Source organism: Danio aesculapii, chromosome 14 (genome assembly GCF_903798145.1).
Source record: "Danio aesculapii chromosome 14, fDanAes4.1, whole genome shotgun sequence".
NCBI lineage: Eukaryota > Metazoa > Chordata > Actinopteri > Cypriniformes > Danionidae > Danio > Danio aesculapii.
The window spans coordinates 10700605-10721857 of NC_079448.1; the positions used below are offsets into that span (position 1 = coordinate 10700605).

At 36.0% G+C, this 21253-nt stretch overlaps 1 protein-coding gene across 2 annotated transcripts; it reads right to left on the reverse strand.

Moving 5' to 3' along the window:
• Positions 1-1493: 1493 nt before the first annotated feature.
• Positions 1494-19503, reverse strand: dnajc4 (DnaJ (Hsp40) homolog, subfamily C, member 4). Of its 2 annotated transcripts, none has more exons than XM_056472573.1 (8): positions 19383-19503; positions 18199-18251; positions 17624-17751; positions 16622-16712; positions 12689-12867; positions 5182-5349; positions 4573-4659; positions 1494-2003 (listed from the first exon to the last, which is right to left on the reverse strand). In XM_056472573.1, the coding sequence occupies exons 3-8, from the start codon at positions 17713-17715 to the stop codon at positions 1907-1909; spliced, it is 714 nt and encodes a 237-aa protein (XP_056328548.1). In that variant the 5' UTR covers positions 17716-17751; positions 18199-18251; positions 19383-19503; the 3' UTR covers positions 1494-1906. The 2 variants fall into 2 exon arrangements, with proteins under 2 accessions (XP_056328548.1, XP_056328549.1); XM_056472574.1 differs by lacking the exon at positions 19383-19503 and adding an exon at positions 19055-19197.
• Positions 19504-21253: the final 1750 nt, after the last annotated feature.

Sequence of the window (21253 nt, forward strand, 5' to 3'; positions counted from 1 at the left end):
GGCCGGTCGGCATTTCTGTGCAGAGTTTGCATGTTCTCCCCGTGCTTGTGTGGGTTTTCCCCGGGTTTTCCGGTTTCCTTTCACCATCCAAAGACATACTCCATAAGTAAATTGACTACTCCAAAGTAGCATCTTAAGAGAAACTCTTGGCCAGCTATATCTCAGCACGTTCACAAGCAGGGGAGTTCTCGAGACCTACCTAAGCTCAAACTCCCCTCTCGTCCTTCAAACGGCAGGGAGCCCCAGGCGCGAGGATATTCTGAGCTCAGAGCTCTCTCCCGGGACAGCATGCCAAATATTATCAATCATCAGCTAAGTGTGAACTCTTAAAAACACATTTATGCATGGAGATGAAAAACTACATAACTGAGATAATTATCATCTTTAATTATTCATCACAGCAAAAACAATGCCCTGCATTAGACTGATTCAACAGAAAATCAATGTTTGATTTATAAAGATGAAGGCGCTCTGGTAATTTAAAGTGACTGTCCATTACAATAAATGTCAAATCTTAAAATACTATTCCATTCTTCAAATAAGGCAATGAGTTAGAATTATTAACCCCCCCCCCCCCCTGTATATGTTCCCCCAATTTCGGTTTAACAGAAGGAGGATTTATTCAACACATTTCCACACATAATAGTTTTAAGAACTAATTTCTAATAACTGATTTCTTTTATCTTTTCCATGATGAGAGTAAATAATATTTCACTAGATATTTTTCAAGATATTAGAATTCAGCTTAAAGTGCTATTTAAAGGCTAACTGGGCTAATTCGGCAAGTTAGGGTAATTAGGCAAATCATCATATATCGATGGTTTGTTCTGTAGACAAGGCAGCTAATAATATTGACCTTAAAATGAGTTATAAAAGTAAAAAAAACTGCGATTATTATAGCTGAAAAAACTAATAAGACTTTCTCCAGGAGAAAAAATATTATAGGAAATACTGTGAAAAATTCCTTGCTCTGTTAAACATTTGGAAATTTTTGATAAAGAAATCAAAACTCACAGGAGGGCTAACAACTTTGACTTCAACTGTATATCTAAAACGAGTTCCTTTTAAGAGCTCTGCCTTGTGGCAGCAGAGGTCTGTCAAGAGTTTGCCAAGAATATAATCTTGCTCTACAGTTATTGTTTAATAAATCGTAGTAAGTGCATTTGTTATGAAGCCTAGATCTATTACACGGGTGAAAGAAACGACTCATTACTTGCCAAACCGCCATTCACTTCCTGTTCAAGATAAGATTATTTGATGTTGCATTCAATTTAGCTGGAAAATACCCAGCACCTGAAATAAAACTCACACTGGACAGCACTGATCTGTCCATCTGAAGAACATTCTTCCATGAGAAACTCTCTCTCTCTCCCTCACACACTCACACACACACGCACACGCACACGCACACACACACACACACACACACACACACACACACACACACACACACACACACACACAAAGCTTAACAAAGTGCACAATGTACAGTGTTGTCAGTGTTTTGATGAACTACTTTATCAGGAATGCAATGTTTCCATAACACTCTTTCCAGGTGCAGCTACAATGTCGCCTGTAAATGCAGGCAATATTGTGTACAGGTGTTTTTAACACCTTACGAGGAGCCATGATGGCCTATAATCAGCCTGATTTGCCTTGCGCGCTCAGTGACCTTAATCTGACGTCTATGGGTGAAAAAACAGGTCTGAGTCAAAGCAAAACATCGTAACCCTTTTAAACACCCAGTGAGCATTCAAGGACCTTATTTAAGGATCTCAAACGCAGTGACCCTAGAAAATTTGATAAAAACTATTAACAAAATACATTCTTCCACATTCATCCACAATCTGCACTCTGTCCATAACCCTGTGTTGATGAGTTTCATTAGATCAGCCGCTTCCTCGCTTCACTTCTCATCTCCGTTTTCGTTGATCTTGAATCTCTCCAGGAACTCCGCGTGCTTCTGTCTTAAGATCTCCTGCTGCTTCTTAACGCCATTTGCTCTGAGAGAAAGCAGAAAGTAGCATGATCAAATATTTACCGGTTTTGAAGAAATTATGAGTGTGCTATCAGATTCAGAACTCCATGTTTTGGCTTGGGATTTGATGAAAAGCTGATCATTTATTGTATATCAAATGTAAATGAATTAAATAGGCTGCATTCCAGGCCAAATTTTTAATGGCTAACTTCCCTCTGTCCCATTCCTTCGAATGTACGTCATTGGTTAGGTCACACAAGTGTCCACTACAGGCGGAACATCTGAATAGGCCCTAAACCCTTGAGCACTACACTGTGACGTCCCAATCACATTGCATGCTAGGGTGGACATATGAAGCCGATTCGCTCCCTTGGTCAAAATTGAGGGATCAAGGGTACTTCCCTTGTTCACTTGATGAAGTGGAATGCACTTTAAAATGGGATTCCCCTGTAAGAACAAGGGAAGGGAAGTTTGTGAGTGCGTGTCTAAAGGTGGAGTGGAATAGTCTCTCACAGACATCACTACTCTCTTAACGGACATCGCTAGTCTCTAGTATAAATGGGTTTCTTAGCCACAACGACTGGTTTTCTAAGTTTCTGATTTATATATATATAAGCACTGTCACCTCACAGCAAGAAGGTCGCTGGTTCGAGCCCCGGCTGGGTTACTTGGCATTTCTGTGTGGAGTATGCATGTTCTCCCCGTGTTGGCGTGGGTTTCCTCTGGGTTCTCTGGTTTCCCCCACAGCCCAAAGACAGGGGTACAGGTAAATTGAATAAACTAAACTGGCCATAGTGTATGTGTGTGAATGAGAATGTATGGGTGTAGGGCTGCAAGATAACAGAAAAAATGCTAATCACGATTTTATATATATATATATATATATATATATATATATATATATATATATATATATATATATATATATATATATATATATATATATATATATATATATATATATATATTCTTATTAAAGGGCCATGACACCCCCCACTTTTGGTTCAGATCTACCTCAGAATTTTATAAAATAGGCTAGTCTTTTTATGAATTGAGTTTAATTGATCTGAAACTTTTAATTGCATTTTTATTTCCTGTAAATAATAAAAGTTGCATCAGATTGATAAAAACGAACCTGAAACAATTACTTTTTTTTTTTTACATCAAAACAATTGGATACAGTGTCTTCTGTCTACATAACTGGCAAACGTGTGAGAAAAAAACCTGCTGAATCTCTGTGAATATTAGGTTAACTTATAAAACAAATGTTGTCTGGTTTAGTGATGTTAGTAAAGCATAGAAAAATACAAAGTAGAATTCTTCTGAGTGCATTAACCCACTGATGACAGACACTTTGGGATGGCTTTTAAGGTGGTTAATCAGGTTTGTTGTGTTACCTTGGGAGGTTTGGACTGAACAGGAGCAAAGGCTACCTGATCAACATTACATTCCACGAAAAAAACACTTGCAATCTAGACACAGTCACCTCATGCTTGTGATGCGGTACAATCCGCAAACTCCGCCCATTAAAATAATGGCTGTCTTTATACTGTAAAAGCACGACGATATACAATTACTGATCGTGGGCCACAAATATCGTTATCGTGATCATAATACGATTAATCGTGCAACCTTATATGGGTGTTTTCAGTGCATAAAACATATGCTAGATAAGTTGCCGGTTTATTTCGCAGTGGCGATCCCTAATTAATAAAAGGGACAAAGCCAAAAAGAAAATTAATGAATGAGTTACGGCCCATTCACACAGGGCATCAGTGTCAATGCTTCCCATTCACTTTGAATGGGTGACGTCAGGCATTGCCGAACTGCAATGTGGATCCGTCGGCACCACTTTAGTGGCATTACTTTTTTATTTGGAAATGTAAGTGTTTTGCTGCAACAGCCCATTTAAATACAAGATCAATGTTGCAAATTTTGACACTTGCCACCGGAGCAGACAGCGTTGTCTCCAGGGCAGCCAGAGCAAACTTGGACACTATCGCTGCCTTCGGTGTGAACGCACAGTAAGAGTGGTTGAGCTCAAGATCATAAAATGTGAAGCGTCTTAAAGGGGGAGAGCGTTTAATTGATCAAGATTTCATCAGAAACTGAAGTATGCTGTGACATGAATTAACTGTTGATCTACTTAGGCGGAAGTGACAAACTACACACTTTACATGTTTATATCAGTTAATAATTTCTAAATACTTTTTGTTTTGGAGCACACTAGATTATAAATATCCTAAAAACTAACAATACTGATCCTAAGAACTAAAAAAAACTATTTTAATTTCATGGGACTTTTAAAGCATTAGATTTTTAACAAATAATAAAATAGTAATAATTTATCAGTTTACTTTCGTATCCTGATATCTATTTGCATAGATATAGCTTTACCCCAGTTCTTTTTTACCCACAGGTGTTGCGATCAAGTTAGAAAAACGATTTACAAAAGCGCACCAACAGTTCTCCTTTACATCACAACAAAGTTTCCCATCACGATTTCAAGCGCTACATCTTTTGTTTTCAAACCCTCTGATGTAACGCCTCAGGCTACACACTTCCCAGAGGCCAAACTTTAAAGCACTTCCCACCTGGCTCTTTCTTTCGATTCATTGTAGATCTTGGTGATGACTCTGTCCTTCTCATCCATGAAATTATTATGGACCTCTTCCAGTTTCCTGCATGACAGACCAGCCCAAAGGTCAAAGGTGAACAGATTTACTGCCAACATACATATTTGCAGAGGTGAACAGACATCCACAAGGTGTCCGCATAACTTTTAAAAGGCCACACGGGCATTGACTGGGGCAATAAAACATTTGATCATTTTTCAAAACATTTCAAGTTCGCTCTCTGTTACGCGTCAGCCGAGCAGCGTCTGTTTATGTAAGATACTTAATCTCAGTCGCCTGAATTCAAGGTGTAAAAACATGTAGCTGATACTGGAAAGCATAACTAAACATCAGGGATTATGGGAAACCAGTGAACACACTCTGCTGGGGTTTGTCTGACTGTGGGACAGACGAAATATCACTATCATGAACTCATCAGAAAAACAATGCATGAACAAAAGAAAACATTTTGCTCTGCGTTTCATGCAAAACACTCATTTATCAGTGCGGCATCATCCAGAACAAATATTAAAATGGACTGCTGCTGTACATGTTGTCAATACTAGGTTTTTCTGAGCTACGACTTACCTGAAGCCAAAGTAATGCGCAGAGACGCTGAGGAGCATGGCGAGAAAGCAGTAGCCCACCAAACGCATGTTTCTTTTCTTTTTCTTTTCCCTTTCCTCTGGCTTGTTCTCCTGAGGCTGGGCCTGTCTGAACTGCTCCCAGTAACGCATGCTCTCATTAGCCTCCCAGCTGAGAAAGAAAGACACAAAACAGGTATTATAGCCATTGATTTTATAATGTAACGTAAGCATGGGTATCCCAAAAACATAATTAAAGTCACCATAAACAAGCATCCTATATTAACTTTCTTAAAGGAACAATGGAAATAGGCTCGCTTAGCATTTGAGAAAAATTGCTGGGGATTATTTTCAGGTGCTGCGTAATATCATTGCGCCTGCTGCAGTAAAGTTACTTGTTTATTACGCTGGAATGAGAGTATAGTTACTAGCCATATCAGCCTTGAAAATAGCAGTTTTTCATTTTCCATCAATACAGTCAGTCCACTACAGAAGAGTCATGCAGCTTTAAATAGGAAAGTTATTGAAACTCTTTTTATTTTTTTGAGCGAAATGCAAATGGTTTAATTCCATTCAATGACTTGAAGCTAAGCTAAAAGTGCTAACGGCAGACCCAGAAATTGGCTGAATGGATTAAAAAATGGTAAAACAGAACTGTTTAACTTTAGGTGACTTGAAAAATGAGCTTATTTTCAAAAGAGTGTTCCTTTCAAAAACAAAACTGCTCGTATTATTAACTTTTACATTCAAGATAGCCTTTTATTGTCATTTCAGCCAATTCTCTAAAACCCTAATGAGGTACTGCAACAGATGCAAATACAATGGACACACTTGTCAGTCAAGCGTGTATGTGGGTAGTTGGGAAGTTTTTTTTGCAAAACACCATTTTTGAAGAAAGTATAGATGCATTTACAGTGCATCCGGAAAGTATTCATCATGCTTCACTTTTTCCATGTTTTTTATGGTACAGCCTTATTCCAAAATGGATTAAATTCATTTATTTCCTTCTACACACAATACCCCATAATGACAATGTGAAAAAATATTTTTTTAAATTGTTACAAATTTATTAAAAATGGAAACCTGAAAAATCACATGTACATAAGTACTTACAGCCTTTGCAGTGAAGCTCTAAATTGAGCTCAGGTACATTCTAGCTGCATCTCAAATGGCACACTATACACTATGCACTCATGCACTATGTACTTATGCACTTACACACTCAACAGCATAGTACATGAATGTAGTGTCGTACTAAATGGAGCACTAATGTTTTTTAGTAAGCGGAAAATTAAACCGTTCCCTGATGACGTTTTACGGTTGACAAATCAGTGAAATAAATGACCAAACTATCAAATAATACTTGCCATGAGTATAACCACATTCACCATCGGGAGGCGCTATAAATCACTCTCGTAGGAGAATTTTGCTTTCACCAACCAAAATAAATAAAGTTATCTAACATGTGTGCCCGATAGCTCCGCACACCTGCGGTCGTTGAGTGCGTGAAGTGTCCATCATTCCACACTTCATTTTACCGGTTGAATGAGTACATCATCCGGGTAATTAAAGTGCACTTATTCTTTTTAGAGTTTTCAGTGTGAACGCACTACTTACACTATTTATATTACAAAATGGCGTAGAATAGTGCATAAGTATGCGATTTGGGAAGCACCTTCTGTTTCCACTGATCATTCTTAAGATGTTTCAGCAGCTTAATTGGAGTTCACCTGGGGTAAATTTAGTTGATTGGACATGATTTGACAAGGCATACACCTGTCTATATAAGGTTCCAGGGTTGACAGTGCATGTCAAAGCAAAAACCAAGCATGAAGACAAAGGAATTGTCTGTAGACCTCCGAGACAGAATTGTGTTGAGGCACAAGGCTGGGGAGGGTTACAGAAAAATTTCTGCTGCTCTGAAAGTTCCAATCAGCACAGTGGCCTCCATCATCCGTAAGTGGAAGAAGTTTAATACCACCAGGACTCTTCCTAGAGCTGGCCGGCCATCTAAGCTGAGTGATCGGAGGAGAAGGGCCTTAGTCTGGGAGGTGATTAATAACCCGATGGTCACTCTGTCTGAGCTTCAGTGTTCTTTTGTGGAGACATGAGAACCTTACAGAAGGACAACTATCTGTGCAGCAATCCACCAATCAGGCCTGTATGGTAGAGTGGCCAGACAGAAGCCACTCCCCGCCTGGAATTTGCCAAAAGCTATCTGAAGGATTTTCAGACCATACGAAACAAAATTCTCTGGTCTGATGAAACTAAAATTGAACTCTTTGGAGTGAAAGACATTATGTTTGGAGAAAACCAGGCACCGCTCATCACCAAGCTAATACCACCCCTACAGTGAAGCATGGTGGTGGCAGCCTCATGCTGTGGGGATGTTTTTGAGCAGCAGGAACTGGAAGAGTAGTCAGGATAGAGGGAAAGATGAATGCAGCAATGTACAGAGACATCCTGACTGAAAACCTGTTTCAGAATGCTCTTGACCTCATACTGGGGTGATGATTCATTTTCCAGCAGGGCAATGACCCAAAGCACACTGCCAAAATATCAATGGAGTGGCTTCACAACAACTCGGTGAATGTCCTTGAGTGCCCCAGCCAGAGCCCAGACCTAAATCCTATTGAACATCTCTGGAGAGATCTGAAAATGGCTGTACACCGTCGCTTCTCTTCCAACCTGATAGAGCTTGAAAGGTACTGCAAAGGTACTGCATATTCAAGACTTGAGGCTGTAATTGCTGCCTAAGGTGCATCATAAAGTATCTTTTTTGACATTGTCATTATGGGGTATTGTGTGTAGAATTTTGAGGAAATAAATAAACTTAATCTATTTTGGAATAAGGCTGTAACATAAAAAAATGTGGAAAAAGTGAAGCGCTATGAATACTTTCCAGATGCACTGTATGTAGTTTGAAGTATGATGTTTCAGAAAATTGAAGGGCTCACTAACTTTATACATTCTTTCATAATTTCCTTCTGCATATCAATTCATTTTTTGTTGCTGTTTTTTTACTGTAAAGCTGGCCTTTTTACTGTAAAAAAGCCCAAAATGAAATTTTATTCCCTATTTAATGACCTCCATCCTCAATTGATTAAGTTATGAGTTTCAATAAGTTCATTTTGAAGATAGCTAAAAATCTGTAACCATTCCTCCATAGTAGGAAAAACAAAAACTATGGAAGTCAGTGGTTACAGGTATTTGGGATACTTCAAAATATCGTATGTGTTTAAAAGAACAAAAAACTCATAAAGGTTTGAAACAAGTAAAAGGTAAGTACATGATGCCAGAATTTTCATTTTTGTGTGACAATCCCTTTTAATATGTCTTATGGTGTGACAATAGAAATGTTGAAAAAAAAAAAAAAAACTATTCTTAATAATATACAGATAGCGTTTATCTTCATTGTTGGACACTTATTTCCACAAAGTGCTATTTATTTGATATAAAATCAAAGATATTATTTTTTTTTCTCCATGACTTTATCAATAAACAGGGGTGTCACACCAAAGGACAACAAAACTTAATTTCATAGTGATTACAATTAAAATAAATATGTAAAAAAATATGAGACAAAAACTTTAAAGTTGCTCATGGGCTTCACAGGGGGCCTCAGTTACATGATCTTGAATAGGGTCCTTCAACTAATGTAATTTTTCAGTGGAATTTCATGATTTAAAATGAGCATAGTGTCACAACGGAGGACTTTCAGTGACAAAAACAATTAAGTTCCTTTATTTTTTAGAATAGATAATAGATACAAAATAGATACAAATATGAGGTATTTGTTTATGAGGCATGATAAATTAATTTATTTTCATTTTAATTTACAAGAGTTTTAATTTAGTTAACTACGCTTGAGACAAAACAATGAATAACACAGGAGCTTTTTATAACAATATGACAAATACATACTGCATTTTAAATAAAGTCAATACTAATTATATTAATTTCTATCATGTATAACAGAGAAAATGCAACATCATGTCAACAATCCATTTACATAGAAAAACTACGGAAAAGTAGCACATTGGAATGGAAACATGCGTTCTCTGTGAATGGCCCCTTAGCCTGATATATGTCAGGCTTGTACTGCATAACAACACTAACTGATCTGTAGCTATGGAGCCCCATATGTAAGAGTGTATGATGCATTGTGTGTGTGACATTCCTCTCATAACCACCATTAAAATTTTTGTGAGAACTTCTGAGGGTCCAGACCAGATAGAATAGCCTTTATTGTCCTCCTACATCAATGAGTCTAGGGCACCCTGTCACTGATTAGTGGTTTGCCCCACTGTTAATAAAAGACGAATACTTTGACCCAGTTGCCTTGCCATAAAAATTTGATTCTTTTCAAAGCTGTTCTGATCTTTATTTCAGTCCAGCATGGTTTACTTGCCTACCAGCTAATCTACTCATACTTAAGGTGGTTTTTTTTTGGCAGCTAATCATTATTTTCTTCACATGTTGCAGGTCATAATGTTTTGGCTCATCAGTGTACATGGTCGTATTAAAGGGTTAGTTCACCCAAAAATGAAAATTCTGTTGTGAATTATTCACCCATGTTGTCCCAATCCTCTGAGACCTTTGAGCTTCATTAAGCGAGATGAACAAATAGATTAATGTTGTTCATATTGCCAAAATATCATTAAAATGTTACGAGTTGCTTCCAAACACATGTAAATAATTTAAATATGTAAAATTAGATTACATTAGATATCGCAAAACAAAGTCGTTTTTACAAGTTTTTTGGTGCGCAAAATTGTTCTTGAAGCTTCAAATGATTAGAGTTGAACCACTGAAGTTACATGGATTGTTTTGACCATGTTTTTGGTTGATCACACTACAAAAAATTAAGATTATTATAAGAAAGAGAATTAATTGTTTACCTGATTGGCTCAGCTTTAACCTCTTCTGACAAGTCTTCAAGTTTGAAACATTCGTTCATGTGACACAGACAGTCCAATATAGACCTAACTAATGCACACTGACCCGAAAGTACTCATAATTAGTGTTACGTGCGTCCCCTATCTAGGGCCAGGGAAACATGCAACAATTTAACATAAAGGGGAAAAATTAAATTAAATTAAATTTAGCCAAATTATAAAATTAATTAGAGGCCAATTTTGATAATAGAAAATAAAACTATATAATAAAAAAAACTAAACAATCATCACCCTTCTCCTGTCCCAGCACTGCAACAATAACTCACACCAAATACAATGTCCAAAAAAAAGTACATTTATTTACAGATTAACAAAAAATAAATGACTAATGGTAAAAACCTCAGGAGGGGATAATGCCAAATCAACAAACAAAAGATCTAACTGATTGAGGAAGCAACTTTCTAGACTCTCAAAATAAAATTAAAAGAAAAACAAAGATCTTACCTTGCTCCATCTCTACCAGAAACAGGAGAAAAATAAATGTATCAAACAAAAAGTGACATCCACCTCCGAACTTCTCCAAAAAGTCGAAACAAAACCAAAGATATAAAGTAGAAATAACAAAGGGAATTTAAAGTCAAATTTTCACAATATTGTTCACCAACAATATTATTCTTAACGTTACAACAAGTATCCCAATATTACTTAGGACAAAAGTTAGTCTGGGGCAGGAGAACCAAGTGAGAGCAGCCTTCACCAACTAGTGTTTGGCACGGCCTCTCTTTGTTCTCTACTGCTGCATGCCCCAGCCACTTAATTGCCAACAGGTGAGACAAGAAAGATGGATGGATGGATGGATGGATGGATGGATGGATGGATGGATGGATGGATGGATGGATGGATGGATGGATGGATGGATGGATGGATGGATGGATGGATGGATGGATGGATGGATGGATGGATGGATAGATAGATAGATAGATAGATAGATAGATAGATAGATAGATAGATTAAAAAAAAACATTTTTACAACCGTTATGTGCAACAATTAGTTCAACTTCTAAGTTTCGGGTTTTTGAGTTATTCATCCACCATGTGACAGCATTTTAACTTATGAATAACTCAAAACAGACAAGCTGAGAAATAAATGAATGGATCTTTTTCCGGCTCTGACTGCATGTGATTGGCTTAGTTATGCTTTTAATGTCACAAACAATTGACTCATACCCAAAGACTCGAGAAATGAATAGATCAAATCTTTTTCCGGCTCTGACTAAATACAGCAGGGAAAATTCAATTGAATTTCTCAGAAAACATATTTCTAAAGATGCTGTTGACTTAAAAATTTTCCCTGGATGTTGGTAAAAAACAAAGAAATCCATATATACAAACAAAACAAATCTAATTAGTTTACAAATTAGGCTATGTGTAATAACGTGAAATGAAACAATGAAAAAGTATTGAACACATGAAGAAAGGGAGGTGTAGAAAGGCAGTGAAAGCCCAGACAGCAGCTGAAATCTCTCAGTAGTTCTTCAGCAACCCTTTGCCCTTCCTCATTGTAAATTAATATTAGCTGCTTCAGTCCAACATCTACATTAACAGGAGGATGAAGATGAAACCAGAATAAACATTTCAGCAAGACAATGATCCCAAACACAGCCAAGGAGACTCTCAAATGCTTTCAGAGAAAGAAAATCAAGCTGTGGAATGGCCCAGCCAATCACCTGACTTGAATCCAATATAAAATACAAATTAATGATCAGATTTGATAGACTAGACCCACAGAACCATCAAGATTTTTACACTCTGTTGAAGTGTGTGAAAAACTCACACCTGAGCTATTCATGTGACTTCATTCTTCATATGAGAGGAGTCTTTAAGCTGTCATCGCCAAAAAAGCCTTTTAAATAAAGTATTAAATGTTTCAGTAGTTCAGTACTTTCTCCTTGTGTTATTACACATAACTAATCTTTCAGACATTTCTAGTTTTTTTGTATTGTTTGGGTTTTTACCAAAATCTGGTTCAATTCCATGACCGCTCCTTTAGAAATATTATTTCCAGGAAAAAACATGACATGTTAAATACTTATTTTTCCCGCTGTATGATTGGTTTAAGTCTATCACGTGATAAACAAATGACTCAAACCCGATAGGAGACTCGAAAAAGGAATCAATATTCTCCCTGACCTGCATATTGTGGGCATGAGTGAATGAATGAATCACTCATTGAGAAAACTCATCGTTTCCAAGTCTCATTAAGGAGTCATAAAAAAGTGAACAACCCATCACTACCGCGGTCTGTAAATATGCAGTACTGCCCATAGTAAACACACCCTGACTTAACTTTAAAGATTTAGGTAAGCAAAGACGTTTTTTCCAGTTTTTTGATGCACAATAGTGTTCTCGTAGCTTCAAATTATTACAGTCGAACCACTGAAGTTACATGAAATGTTTAGACAATGTTTTTGGTTGCTTTTCTTAACTTAGATGAACAAAAGTCTCAGGGGATTGGAATGACATGAGTTTGAGAAATTAATAATAGAATTCTCATTATTTCGGGTGAACCCTTTAAATTCAAGCTTGTTGATTATAAAAAATATTGTTTCTCACTTGGGATTGTTGGTGGAGCTGGAGGAGGTTCTGAAGGCCTGACCTCTAGCATACTGGTACCTCAGTCTGAGGTCATAATCCTGTCTGGAACCTTCTTTGCTCAGCACTCTGTACGCTTCGTTCAGCTGCACAAACTGTGTGTGCAGACCAGGATTGGATGGGTCACTGTCTGGATGCAACTGAAGGAGAAAACAGTACTTATCTTTTTCCCAAATCAAAGCAATCACATTACACTATATATGTCCATTTCTCAGTGAATATAGCCAATAATTGCTTGGTGCATTTAAACAAAATCATTATATTAAACAGTTATATCAATTAAAATAAGAGTTTGGTCACGTAACATCTTTAGGAAAAGAAAGATAATGCATTTGAATTTAAATAAGTTATTAAAAAGACTACAAAATTTAATCTATATTTAGTATTTGAAATGTTTATGTTTTTCTAATTTTTCCTGTTTCAATATAATATATATATATATATATATATATATATATATATATATATATATATATATATATATATATATATATATATATTATTATTATTATTATTATTATTATTATAGAATTATTAGCCCCCCCTTTGAATTTTTTATTTTATTTTTTCAAATATTTCCCAAATAATGTTTAACAGAGCAAGCAAATTTTTACAGTATGTCTGATAATATTTTTTTCTTCTGGAGAAAGTCTTATTTGTTTTATTTTAACTAGAATAAAAGCAGTTTTAATTACAAAAAAAAAAAAGCATTTTAAGGTCAATATTATTAGCCCCTTTAAGATAATTTTTTTCCAAATGTCTTCAGAACAAACCATCGTTATACAATAACTTGCCTAATTACCCTAACCTGCCTAGTTAAACTAATTAACCCAGTTAAGCCTTTAAATGTCACTTTAAGCTGTATAGAAGTGTCTTAAAAATTTTTGTAAAATATTCCATACTGTCATCATGGCAAAGATAAAAGAAATCAGTTATTAGAAATGAGTTATTAAAACTACTATGTTTAGAAATGTGTTGAAAAAACCTCTCTGTTCAACAGAAATTGGGAAAAAAAAATAAACAGGGGAGCTAATAATTCAGGGGGGCTAATAATTCTGACTTCAACTATATATACACAAGTAAAATAAATATAATATAAATAAAAATGTTTAAATATTAAATACACACACACACACACACACACACACACACACATATTTAACTCTTAAACAGTCACCCCACTTTTTCATTTCACACTTGAAAATTATATCAGTTTGTCAAAATTAGCTCACGTTATATAAAAAAAAATATTAAATATGTACTAAAGATATCTCACCAGTGGAACGGTGACAGTTAAGGGGTCAGAATATGACCTTTTGACCTTTCTTTCTCACTTACGCTCAATGTTTGTCATATCACTCATAAACCTTTTATCTGTTTCTGACTCGGAAACAAAGCACCCATATCACTTGTACCCTCATCTCCTGTCACACACATGCGCACACAAATATGTAGTGGTTCTATCTCGCCGTCACTCTGCTTCCTTTAAACAAAAACAGATCTTTCTCAAATTTTAATCTTTCTCATGGACACATGCAGAATTGTTACATTCCTTCTCACTGACATACTTATTTCATTGCTTCAGTTACTGACATGTAAAAACTTATTAGGATGGAATTAGAATAAATGCCTAATTTATCCACTTTGAGGATTAACAGAAACCAACAAGTCTGTCACAACTGAACAGCACCCTCTCGGGGAAAGGATGATAAATCATCATTTATTATAATTTTTTCTCCAACTCTACAGAATTGACAAATTACAGGATCAATTACGCGTCAGAGAATAAATTCTAAGGATATATATTATGGCCATATAATAAAATAAGAGTATGCAAATCTCAAATGATTGCAAAATGTTTTGCTCACATGCATAATGCTCCCATGGATCACCAAACCAGGGATCCAAACTTGTTCCTGGAGGTCCGTTGTCCTGCAGATTTTAGCTCCAACCCTAATTAAACACACCTGAACAAGCTAATTAAGGTTTTACTAGGTATACTTGAAACAACCAGGCAGGTGTGTTGAGGCAAGTTGGAGCTAAACCCTGCAGGGCACCGGACCTCCAGGAATGAGATTGGTGACCCCTGCCAGATTATGTATTATACCTTTCTGAATCTGGAAAATTTGAGCTGTTAGGACACTGTGCCTTTAATGCCTTTAGAGCTGGTTCTTCCTGCCCACCGTTCCCACATGTGGGTCAGAGCCATTGAGATCTCTCTGTATTGATCTGATATGCGTAGCCTTCATGTAGATAAACAGCACAGTGACAGACAAGAATGAAGCAGATCTCGCTTACTACAGTAAGAACTTTCCCAACAGTTATTTGATATATTTGTTGTTTGGTAAATTCAAGCCTTTCTGCAACGCTGAGACACACAATGTCGTTATACACTCACACTAGTGGATGAGAACATTTTGGTTATTACAAGTGTGCTAAAGTTTTGTCGCATGTGACTTTTAGGGGCAACTATTTCACCTCTTTTTCAAGGTTTAAGTCTTTTGTGTCTTTAGAATGTGTCGGTAAAGTTTCAGCTCAAAATACTCATCAGATTATGTATTATACCTTTCTGAATGTAGGAAATTTGAGCTGTTAGGACACTGTAGCTGTTTTTGTTGCCTGTACCTTCAATGCCTTTAGAGCTGGTTCTTCCTGCCCACCGTTCCCACGTGTGGCTCAGAGCCATTGAGATCTCTCTGTATTGATCTGATACGTGTAGCCTTCATGTAGATAAACAGCACAGTGACAGACAAGAACGAAGCAGATCTCTCTTACTACAGTAAGAACTTTCCCAACAGTTGTTGTTTAGTAAATTCAAGCCTTTCTGCAACGCTGAGACACACAATGTCATTATATGCGCACTCACACACAGCACGCGTGTTTAACTTTGCATTGTATTTGCATGGCAAATGTGACAGGATACACGATTTTATCCACTGCTCCATGGATATCCGTTATGTTAATGTACAAAATAAACCTGATTTAACGTCCACAAACCAGGATTGAAGTGTCTTATTTTATTATTGTACTGACATGCGGCTGTGGTGATGAATTACAGCCATTTTACTGTCTTTATTACAAACATACACATTTTTAAAAACGTTTTAAAGTTGTAAAACTTATTCTTGAGGTGCAGATGATCACAGGGAGCTGAACAGATCTTTTAATCGCAGTTTTTTTGCACACACCCTGTCTTGTGTATATGATTATACGCATCACGATGGAGACATGTTAATATGCGTCTGTCAATCAATTCGGTGGGCAGGAAAAACTGCACTCCTACAACACGTTGTGGTGGGTTTTGGATTTTGGGATTTGGATCCTATTTTAACATCAGGAAATTTTTTAAAAGAGACTTATTGTTTCTATCACCCCAATACGATAGTGGACACTATACCTACACACAGTTCTGTCCAAACAGGTTACAAAAGTTGATTTCCATCATAGGTGCCCTTTAAATGTGCAATAGTCTTGGACCCAAAACACTTGCAGCCAATCAGCAGTAAGGAGGGTCTCTAGTAACAATAGCAGATCAATCAAAAATGTGCAAGGTCATGTTTCTTTGTGAGTGTTTTGGTGCTTTCAAATATCAACATTGTTTGGCAAAATTCACTCAGTGCACCTTTAAATGCTCATGTTCAATTTGAGTGAATTCTGATTGGCTCAATGTTGTTATTGTTCGTTATTCCTCTGTGTCAGTATAACAAGTGTGGGCTCCCTTTTTATCACAGGATTATTAGAATGACTTTTAAAGCTTAGTTATTGTTCTTGTCAAAGGTGTGAATTGTTCATTAATATTCATAAATAGCTATCAAACCCACTCAGTCTATAATAAGGTGACATTGCGACTAGACTCTATTAGCAATATGAAAATACTGCATTGCATTATTGTACCTTTTTAGACTTGTCGAAAAATGCAAACTTAATTTGTTCCAGCGTAGCATCCGGTTTCACCCCAAGAAGTTCATAGTAATTGGTTTGTGACCTGTAAACAGAATAAAAAACAATTCAGACAAATCATTTCCCAGCACTTGCATTCATAGAGCCAAAGCAGAACTATTGTACACTAATAATTACAAATAACTGCAACCAAATCACATTATCTCATCTCCCTGATAATAACTAACCAAAACAACTTTTATTTCGCACACTATGTCAGCCTGATCACTCAAAAAATATATTTTCCTTTATATATTCTAAAGTAAATGCATGTTGTGCTTGTATTGTTTATGTATCGCCATGATGCTATGGTAGGATGTTTTTGGATGCGTTTGGTGGTTTTGAATTTTTTGTGAGTGTTGCTGTGGTGTTTTGGGTTCTCAGGTCTCTGTAATATTCAGATCGATAGCTCTGAAAAATTAATTTACATAAATATATTGGATCAGGACCAGTAATCAACACCTCAAAAGACACTCACTGGTTACTTTGTAGGGGTGCGCCAGCTCAAGTCTGTAATTAGCCAATTGAATGGCAGCGACACATAATACATAGAAAAATACATAAATACATAGAAATGATCATACATTTAAAAAAAATTATAATATTAAAAACTTTTAAGGATTTAAGATGCTGATGAGCGTTAAATGAGTCATAACAGGCTTGTGAAAAGGGTCCATTGGGATGAGAGAGCTCTCAGATTTCATCTAAAATATATTCATTTGTATTTCAAAAATAAACAAAGGTCTCAGGGGTTTGGAATGAATCAAGGGCGACTAATTAATAACATAATTTTCATTTTTGGAGAACTAACCCCCATAATATAGTGTCCAGTGAGTGTTTTTTGTAGTTCTGTAGGAACTCTTGTGTTTTGCATTTTTGCCAGCTACATTTCTCATTACTGCTGAAATTAAATGTTATCCACTTTTAGAAAAAATTATAGAATTATGTCCTGCATACCTGTGTGCACCACACAGAGAAAACAGCCGCTGAGAACTTCTACAGTACCAAAAACAAGTCTGACAGAGCCGAAGATGAGCCTCCAACTGCATGATGTTCTCGTAAATATAAACTACATAAATGGGAATCTAAAAAACAGGGGAGAGATATGTTAGTGCACATGAGAAACCATCACACACAACTAACGAACTTCAAATGTATTTCATGGGGATTTATTTATTTCCACGTTTTCCTGTCATTTCAGCATGTTCAATGTACCTTGTTTTGTTGTAGTTTCAGCATGCAGAAATACAATAGTATTTCCTGGGAGAAGCTCTACTATGTTGTGTTTAAGTTTTAGCAACCTGAATGCTTGTTGTGTTTGGATTAAACTTTATCATTCTGAATGCAAGCTGTGATTGGACGATGCTTGATCGTGTGTAATGCATTGTGTTCGATGTTGTGTTAGCTTGAAGCTTTATCATGCTGAATGCACATTTTGTTTGAGTAAGGTTTTATCATGATGAATGCGTGTTTTGTTTGAATGAAGCTTTACATGTTGAATGCATGTTGTGTTTTGGTGTGACTTTACATACCGCTCAGCAGGATCCCATTGAATGGCAGTGGGTCAGCAGCTCTGCGGGAGATCCTGAATGGACACGACAGATTACACACATACATAACATAGTCTGGGGCTCTTTTGGACATCTAATATTCTTGTATTTGTCCAATTACAATCACATCTTAAACTCAAGATATTTTATTAGGGTATGTTTTGATATGATATGTCAAGTTTAGTCTCCAAGTGTAGATTTTATTAGGATTTTAGTGGCATTGTCCAATGAAAATACACGCAAAATCAGTGTAATGCATGCGTTTCCTGTCCAAACATCCACAAAAGCAGAACCTGGATGACAAATCCAATCTTTAACCGTTAAATAAAAACATGACAGCTGTCAAAACCCCTATGAAAAAGTACTACAGTAATCTTTAATAAAATACTAGTGTCCATATAGATCCGCAATATAGTAAAGTACTTAAATTAACATGTTATTGTTATTTTACCGATAAAAAAAATATGGTTAAAAAACCAACTACGGAAATATTTAAACTAAATGACCCAATACTGAAGTTTTCCAAAACTACAGAATATACAATACACCAGAGTTTACAGTAGTAACAACTAAAGTATAATACAGTATTACAGACAATAATTTCACTAGTTTTAAGTATACTTATTTGTTGTATTTATTAGCAAAGAGTTTCAAATACTATAATATAATACACTTTATTGAAGTATGGTTAAAAACACTATAATATTTACTATAACGTCCTATCGTATTTTTTCATGTGGGAATATATTGAGCTACCTAACGTTAACTATATAGCATTTCCCCCTGCGAAACATAACCACAAATGCGAGCAAAAGTGCTGTCTATGTTGTCAGCTCACTTTTGAGACAGGTCCATTAATCGGCAAACTCAAATTAGCAGGTTACAACAGCTAGCTGTTGTCAAAATCTAAACTGTATTACTGTGACACGAACTTAAAACGTAGACGAAGAGTTTCGTAACCCAATTCATATATGTTTTGTGGCATATTAGCCAGTTCCTGTGACAGAAATGCACTTCCCACTCGTGCTAGCTTAGCCGCGATGCTAAAAACAACAACAATAAAGTCATGGGAAACGTGTAGCTTAGCACAAGACTGAAGTTCAAATGGGTGTAATTCTCATTAGAAAGTCATAAATCAGCGGATTAAACACAAATAATGGCGTCACCTTCATTCATGGGGACGCGCAGGTCAGCTGTGGATGTTCTGTTGCTTTCATAACGCTTCACAAGCGCTGTTACATAAAAGGACAATGTGTTTCATGACAGCTACATGTCAGGAACTGTTTGCACCACTTTTACCTGTTCTGAAAGGGTTATTTACATGAATAACATAACATAGTAATGGATATCGCTGTATTATTTTAATGTATTATAACGAGCACTATATACTAAATATACCACATGAAGAAATATTGTACTAATATTAGAGTAATTAAATAGAGTACTATATTTTTGAACCATACTGTAGTAAATTAATCTGTTGTTCTATAGTTATTGTGGTTATACAACTAATACAATTTACCCATTACTGTACACATTTTTCTAAAACAATGCATATTGATATGAGTAAAAACTAAAGTATATGAACCTACTACTGCATTTATTACAGTTTATCACTATTTAGTTAATGCTACAATATGCTGTTGTAGTTTTGCAAATTTAACGCTAGTGCTTTACTATAGTATGGTTTAAAAGTACTATATTTTCTACAAATTACTATAGTATTTTTTATGTAAGATTCAACCCCCTAACAAAAATGAGAAAAAAAACATGGTTTTATTATAGTAAAGTTATGGTTAAAAAATATTGTTGTACTACTGACTATTTGTTTAACTACAATTTACGACAAATATCATGCTTTAACTATGGTTTAGTGTAGCAAAAACGGTTAATTTTCACAAAGACAATATAAGCATTTTACATGCAGAGATAAAAATATAATTAAAACCAATAGTAAAAAAATCTAAAAATAAAATACAGCCAATATATATTTTTGTCTCTGTCATGAAACTTTATTTGCTTGTCAAATGTTTCTAAAATGATAAACATATTTTTACTAGCATAATAGTGAGAAGTGGTGAGGTAACTTTCAGTATTTATTTCAAATACTGAACACCCTGAATGTTGAACATATGGCAAAATTACATTAGGTTATACTAACTGGCCACTTTTAATTGTAATCTGTTCGTTAACTAAAATATCCAATCAACCAATAACATGGCAGCAACTCAGTGCATTCAGAGATGTTGATGTTTTCCAGAAGATCTGCCGAAGTTCAAACTGGGCATAAAATGGCGGAAAAGGTGGTTTACAGTAAATGACTTTGAACGTGGCCGGTTGGAAGGTCTGAGTATTTCAGAAACTGCTGATTTACTGTGGTTTTCATAAACAATCATCTCTAGGATTTAATCCAAATAATGGGTGAAAACACCTTGTTGGTAACAAAGTGGTCAAAGGAGAATGACCAGACTAGTTCAGCTGATAGAAAAGCAGCAACTGAAATACAACCAAGGTTTGCAGAAGAGCAACTCTGAAAACACAACACATCAAACCTTGAAGCAGATGAGTTACAGCAGAAGAGCACACCAGTGGCACTCCTGAGAACAGAAACAGGTAATTCACACAGACTCACCAAAATTATAAAATAGAAGACTGGAAGATATTGCCTGGTTGGATGAGCTCCAGTTTCTGCTGCAGCTTTCAGATGGAAAATTTGGCGTAAACAACATGAAAGCATCCACCTTGTCTTGCACGTATGGTTAAAGGAACACACATTGCAGAAGTGCCTGAAAATAGTCCCCATCTAGGTAAATTCCTATGTGACCACCTGTGTGCACAGGGAATGTGAGCTACAGTAGGCATGCTGTGTAATATAATTGTGCCTGATGCAGCCATGGTATGGCAAATATCATTACACCGGAATGAGACTAAAGTTCCTTCCCATATTGACCTAGAATAGCAACGTTTCTATTTCTGTTAGTCTTAGTACACGATGCAATTACAGAAGAGTCTAGCTTTAAATAGATAAATTCTAAAA